The following is a 7611-nucleotide window of genomic DNA, read 5'->3' on the forward strand; positions in this document are numbered from 1 at the left end:
CAAATACCAGGTGTTAGGTGTTTCGAGCAATTCAGGACCGGTCAGTTTACGCGCGTAGCCTTTTTGTAGATAGTCTTCGATTTTGTTGCAATATTGATCTGCAAATTCGGGATCTGCATCCATCTTTTTTTCCATCACTTTCAAACGACGCAACGCCTGTGGTTTGCTGTCAGGAAACGTGAAGTGATTGAACTTGTACAGCTGACCTACCTCATAACGATCGTCGATGCACTTGATGGTACGGTTCATAATATCTACTGCTCTCGTATCCTCTTCAGCCATTTTAGGTGACTGAGTTGTCATCCCAAAATTATCAACAGCGTACATAGTTTTTATTAAATCAGTCAACTCCATGTCTTCAATCGAACATAGTAAAACATGAGGAATCTCAATGCATTCTGCAACAGGTTGAATTTCTCCATGGACTGTCCAACCCAAATGACATCGAGTGAGCTGTAACCCTCGAATCGAATACTGGATGGTTTTCAGAGGAACAATTAAACCAGCATTATTTGAACCGATCAGCATACGAGGAGTTGCATTTTCGATTACTTTCAGCTTTTCTTCGTCTAACAGAGGATACAACTGACGAATCTGAGCTAAGTCGAAATTCATTTGCGAAAGCTTCATGTTCTTGATCGTCCTAACGTTATTCATCTTGTGCCAGACTGCCTGATCAGAAGGTCCAGATATTTGCAGAGAAATGATCATCGATGTGTCGTCTGTATGCGTGATTCCGTTGGTCCAACGGTACGAAATTGGAGAAACTGTACCCTGCAAATCCATTTCCTTAGCGATCAAAGAATCTAACATGGTCAGCGATGATCCTTCGTCGAAAAGTGCAAAAACTTCTTCAGTTTTAGTTTTACTACGGATGCGCACCTTTCCTACTCGAAGTATTGTGTTACAACCCACAATCGTATTGCATGTTCCACCTACAGTTAGGACAGGTTGCTTCGAATCGTTACCAGGATGAACGAGCTGATGATGGTTTTTCTTGCATATCGAGCAGGTCTTGCTCGATTTACAATTCCGTCGCGAATGATCCACTTCAAGGCATAGATAGCACGCTTTACATCCTCTTACCGTCGATCTACGCTGCTCAATAGACATTTTCAAAAACTTCTCACATTGCTTCAAACCAGGGTGTTCTTCAGATGAGCATAGAGGACATTGAGATCGGCTATCAGTTGCAGTGTTGCTGACCTGGAACACAGGCGGTCTTACTCTTTGGACGGGTGCCTGACGGCGACTATGGAAGGTAGGATTGACACTGGCTAGTTGGTTGTCCAACTCATCCTCCAACCAACCAGAAAAAATGTCGAAAGTTATCATCCTATTTTCTCTCGTCAAACTGGCCTTGTGACGAATCCACATCTGCTTGCTAAATGTTGGCAGCTTGTCTGCTAGATGAGCAATTAATTCGGGATTCATCAAATACATTTCAGCGTTAACATTTTTCAGAGCCACAGCAGTACCAGTAACGGCGTTGAAAAATGTCCTAAATGATTCAATATTTCCCTCTCTAACTGTTTCCAGGTTTCTAAGCATGTCCAGCCTATTCGACACAATCCATTCTGTACGTCCAAAATTCGTTTTTAACAGTTTCATAATCTGGTTCACATTTTCAGCGGAGGTAAGGAGAGCCTCAACGCATTGTCTGGCCTTGCCGTGAAGCGCTTTATTCAGCCTTCTCAGGTTGTCTTGACTAGATAAAGCAAATTCAACGGTGGATATGTTGAATTCGTTCTCGAAAATGGGCCATTCCATCAAGTTTCCGTTGAACTGAGGCAAATCTCTCACAGCACGATACTGCAACGCTTTCAGTGCTTGCGTAACAACTTCGGTTTGTCCAGAGCCGCGGTCAACGGGGGGATCAAAACGAGGTGGTGGGTTAGGTTGTTCATGACCGTCAGGAATGTCTTCAACCCAACTCCGGACACGACGATCAGGGCTACTATGAATGGAACTTCTCGAAACAGATTTCAGTTCGTTAATCTGAATCTCCCTTTCAATGCGCCTATGTTGAAACTCAGACTTTTTCTTTCTAGTTGCATCTCTAAATCTTTCTGTATCTTTAGCTCCTCTAGTTTTTGTTGAGCTCTAATCTGATCTACTCTTAGAGATGCTTCTAACTCTTCCTTTTCTAATTGGTTTTCCAATTCTAGTGCTCTAATCTGACTAACAGTTTCACTAACGACTGACTTTCTGCTACTTATCGATCGTTTACTCCTACAGCTCATATTTCCGGTTTTGCTTCTAGCATTATCACCCGACTCGGAGTGCACTCTTGCATGTGCTGCACCCACTTCATACGGCCCAGGAATGGCAGCATCATGTGATAACGCAGGAACTTCTTTCATCGGAGTACGATACATTGTGCTTGCTTGTGGAAGTTTATAAACGAAATCGTCGAACTTCTTCGGGACTTTACCTGCCGTTGATCTTTCTGTTCGGCGCAGGTTAGGTTCCATATAAACTGGTGTTGAGTTTCGAAGGACCAAATATTAAACCTCGGACTCTACTGGCCGAGCAATCTAACGGGTTTTACCTGCCGGTGGGAAGGACCAAATATTAAACCTCGGACTCTACTGGCCGAGCAATCTAACGGGTTTTACCTGCCGGTGGGAAGGACCAAATATTAAACCTCGGACTCTACTGGCCGAGCAATCTAACGGGTTTTACCTGCCGGTGGGAAGGACCAAATATTAATCCTCGGACTCTACTGGCCGAGCAATCTAACGGGTTTTACCTGCCGGTGGGAAGGACCAAATATTAAACCTCGGACTCTACTGGCCGAGCAATCTAACGGGTTTTACCTGCCGGTGGGAAGGACCAAATATTAAACCTCGGACTCTACTGGCCGAGCAATCTAACGGGTTTTACCTGCCGGTGGGAAGGACCAAATATTAAACCTCGGACTCTACTGGCCGAGCAATCTAACGGGTTTTACCTGCCGGTGGGAAGGACCAAATATTAAACCTCGGACTCTACTGGCCGAGCAATCTAACGGGTTTTACCTGCCGGTGGGAAGGACCAAATATTAAACCTCGGACTCTAATGGCCGAGCAATCTAACGGGTTTTACCTGCCGGTGGGAAGGACCAAATATTAAACCTCGGACTCTACTGGCCGAGCAATCTGTCGCTTCCGGAGGTTTCCGCTGGGGTAAGTTTAAATTTCGGACCGTGATTGGAAAAGCAGTATTTTACAAAAGAACTCCTTGGTTTATTTTAACGAGCAAAAACACGTGTGAATTTTCTTCTCCCTGACGTACAAGTGAAAATTTTTTTCAAATCTTTCAATGCCTGCTACGATCAAATCTCGTTGTCGGCAACAGGACTGAACTATTATTTTTTCTAGAAATCAACGAGATGCAGATTCAAAATACTTTTTTTGGAGCATCAAGTAGAACCTGTGATACAATTCGTTTCATGCAAAACATGTTAAATTACAGCAAATTTACTCGAATGAGGATACGTTTTATTTTTTCAGGGCTGCGTTATAATAAAGCAAGTTTTACAACACATTTGCATGAAATCCAATTTTACATGAAATGTAAAGCTCAGATTTTTTTTTAGCAGAATAACAATAATGACAGTTGGATTGAGATTTCTTTCTCAACACAACTTCAAGATATTGAGATATCCCACTACACCCCATCTCCCCTACTTAATTATTCTTAAGACAGCTATTCCAGGATCAACGTTTGATCGACAGATTTAATTCCGAAGCACCTATCGCGTAACTTTCAGAAGATGTTAGTTCTAATGAAATTCGAAATTCATGGTTCGGCAAACGCTCATAAATCTATGATAAACTGCTGAAACATGGATCACGATGTTCAACACAATCTTACACAGCCTTAAGCCATATCCATCGCCATCAATCATAGCTAAAACGCTAAATCCCTCCCGACTGTCCCGAATCGCGGCAAACACCAAAGCCAAACATGCCCTTTCTCTCTCACGTAGAAATGTGTAACTATCAGCGATGTAAATTGCTAGCCATGCAAATTAATTGCACCAGATTTCAAAATCAATTAAATAATTCGTATATGTACGTTTTACTGCTTTTCTTTCTCGTTTTCACACGCACATGGCCACAGCAGACACAGTTTGACCGATACGCGGGCCATGATTTACGGCCAACGGAACTGCTGATACCCCCGAAGAGCTCGGCGTCCCCGGCCAGCGGTCAGATGTCGCTCGGCGGAGGAATCGGTTCAGCGACTCCGACGCCGTCGGTGGTAAATCAATTTCATACGTCGAATTTTAATCAGACTGGCACCGGAGCAGCGCTGCCGATAGGTCTTAAATTTGGGGCACCGTCGACGGCGTACTTCGACGCAATTGGTCCAAATGGAGGAGGGAATCCACTGGTTCTGCCATCCGGAACACTCGACCGAGCGAAGCACCACCAGCATCAACAACCTTTGAATGGAGGACTTGTGATGGTGGCCAACGGCGGACCCGGAAGTGGCATCCATCATAGCAGCGGCGTTAGTTTAGAAGGTGTCAATCCGAACGATTACGACATCAATGTGCATACGATCAAAAATATGCTGATGACGACGCGAGTTCCCGAAAGCTGTGTCTAATGCACCGCATCACTATCTTGTGATGTGATTTGCTTGAGCCGAAATTGACAAAATCTCATAAGTTTCTAAGAATGAGTTGGTATCTGAAAGTGGATCCTTGAACGAATAAATTGATAACATTTAAGCACTTTAAGGCGAAAAATTAAAATTTGTCATAGGTATGATTCAAAAGAAAAAAAAACAGACACAACCAACACAAAAGAATCGATCATTTTAAATATAAATTTAATAGGTACCAGAATTTTGAATAATTAATTCGGAAATCTGAATTCAAAAACATAAATATGAATTTGAATCTAAAATCTGAATCTAAAATCTGAATCTGAAATCTGAATCTGAAATCTGAATCTGAAATCTGAATCTGAAATCTGAATCAGAAATCTAAATCAGAAATCTGAATCTGAAATCTGAATCTGAAATCAGAATCTGAAATCTGAATCTGAAATCTGAATCTGAAATCTGAATCTGAATTCTGAATCTGTAATCTGAATCTGAAATCTGAATCTGAATCTGAAATCTTAATCTGAAATCTGAATCTGAATTCTGAATCTGAAATCTGAATCTGAATCTGAAATCTGAATCTGAAATCTGAATCTGAAATCTGAATCTGAAATCTGAATCTGAAATCTGAATCTGAAATCTGAAATCTGAATCTGAAATCTGAATCTGAAATCTGAATCTGAAATCTGAATCTGAAATCTGAATCTGAAATCTGAATCTGAAATCTGAATCTGAAATCTGAATCTGAAATCTGAATCTGAAATCTGAATCTGAAATCTGAATCTGAAATCTGAATCTGAAATCTGAATCTGAAATCTGAATCTGAAATCTGAATCTGAAATCTGAATCTGAAATCTGAATCTGAAATCTGAATCTGAAATCTGAATCTGAAATCTGAATCTGAATTCTGAATCTGAAATCTGAATCTGAAATCTGAATCTGAAATCTGAATCTGAAATCTGAATCTGAAATCTGAATCTGAAATCTGAATCTGAAATCTGAATCTGAAATCTGAATCTGAAATCTGAATCTGAAATCTGAATCTGAAATCTGAATCTGAAATCTGAATCTGAAATCTGAATCTGAAATCTGAATCTGAAATCTGAATCTGAAATCTGAATCTGAAATCTGAATCTGAAATCTGAATCTGAAATCTGAATCTGAAATCTGAATCTGAAATCTGAATCTGAAATCTGAATCTGAAATCTGAATCTGAAATCTGAATCTGAAATCTGAATCTGAAATCTGAATCTGAAATCTGAATCTGAAATCTGAATCTGAAATCTGAATCTGAAATCGGAATCTGAAATCTGAATCTGACATCTGAATCTGAAATCTGAATCTGAAATCTGAATCTGAAATCTGAATCTGAAATCTGAATCTGAAATCTGAAATCTGAGTCTGAAATCTGAATCTGAAATCTGAATCTGAAATCTGAAATCTGAAATCTGAAATGTAAATCTGAATCTGAAATCTGAATCTGGTTAAAATGAATCGTAAATCTGTAATCTGCATTTTATGTCTAAAATCTTAATCTGACTGAAGTATTCGATTTTGATAAATTGAAAAATATACTTTGCCTATCAGTAATAAAGCATGAAACACATATCAAAAGTAAGGGTCAGCAAAATCATATCATCAAATTCAAATAAAATATTCGTTTACTAACAATTTTAGTTTAAATGATCGAAACTTTCAGATGGCCGACTAATTTTAAGAAAACATTGAGTTGTAATTAAACGGTTCTTGAAAAAATGTAAATATGTAAAGTATATAAAAACAAGAGTTTACTCCAGCTGTAATTGATATTTCGGCAAAATTTGAGAAAATTGTATTAGATGCAAATTTTTTTTAATGGATAATCTAAAGCCCTTCGACGTTAAACTGGCTGTAGAAGTTAAGAAAATCGCGTCCCTAAAAGCTGCAGGAGCAGCTGCTGTTGGCATTTACGGGAATCAAGCTCGATTGTAAAAATATATCAGGCAAAGGACTTATTTAGACAATTAAACTAAAATATTTGTAACAAATAGGGATAGCAAATTTTCTTCCAAAAGGAGTGTTCATAAAAATTCAAACTTTAAACTGCTTAAAATTAGGTTTGCCTTATTTGGATTAAGTATAGCTCATGATTGATTTGAATAGTAAACTGAATTTCTTACTTTTTAAGTAATTTTAATTGTTAATTACCTTACCTTACCAGCATTTCAAAAGTGCCAATTTTGTAATTTATTAAAAATTAACAACAACTTCCTATCCTGAGCATGAGCAAAAAGTGTACAATTCCAATATCACATGCGACATTCAGAACTGAATGATCAAAAAAACGAACAATAAATATTTGAAGGAAAAAAAAACCTCTGTCGAGAGTGCAGAAACAATAAAAACTTACTGAAAAGCACCGTGCAAAAAAACTGAAAATCCAATTAAAATTTATAGAATAGACAAAGTTCACCCGTTATAGATTTATCGCAAGTAAAATGATCATTGGGGAAATCTAGGTTATGGGCTCAATTTCGAAATAGAAGGACGGTAATAAAGAAAATTTATAAAATAAGTGTGAATGTTTTAATAATGTGTTGACAAGCCTTTTTCTCGTTTAATTTCTGTTCTGTTAAGAATTTTGCATTCTGAAACTTGATTTTTCAGTTCTATGTTCGAATAAAATGATTTGGATCGTTCATGTCCCATAACAGTTATGTTAGTTGAAAAACACAATTTTATTTACGTCCAGAAGTCCGGTCAAAAGCACTTTCAAGTCCGCTTTTATTCCTGAATGTTTGAAAGCAATTCATCTTAAAATACTTCATTCGACGTATATATTGAACTTTGAATGCATGCATTCATAAGTGAACGATATAACTTCTAGTCATATACCTGACCTTTGCTGGACATTTCTTTTGCGGTTTTTGCAATAAATTAGAAAAACAAAATATCTACATATCAAGAACGTTTAATAACAGAAATATTCACGTCAATTAAAGAACAATAGTGCACAGATACAAACAACTTAAA

The 7611-nt window shown here is 38.4% G+C and overlaps 1 protein-coding gene across 1 annotated transcript in view; it reads right to left on the reverse strand.

Moving 5' to 3' along the window:
- Positions 1-2378, reverse strand: part of LOC129742284 (uncharacterized) — a 5309-nt gene extending 2931 nt beyond the window's left edge. Inside the window, exons 1-2 of the mRNA XM_055734166.1 lie at positions 2137-2378; positions 8-2020 (exon numbers count right to left, since the gene is read on the reverse strand). Coding sequence (XP_055590141.1) covers positions 8-2020; positions 2137-2378 — 2255 coding nt within the window. The remainder of the gene's footprint in view (positions 1-7; positions 2021-2136) is intronic.
- Between the last annotated feature and the right edge of the window lie 5233 nt (positions 2379-7611).

Source organism: Uranotaenia lowii, chromosome 2, assembly GCF_029784155.1.
Source record: "Uranotaenia lowii strain MFRU-FL chromosome 2, ASM2978415v1, whole genome shotgun sequence".
NCBI classification, from domain to species: domain Eukaryota; kingdom Metazoa; phylum Arthropoda; class Insecta; order Diptera; family Culicidae; genus Uranotaenia; species Uranotaenia lowii.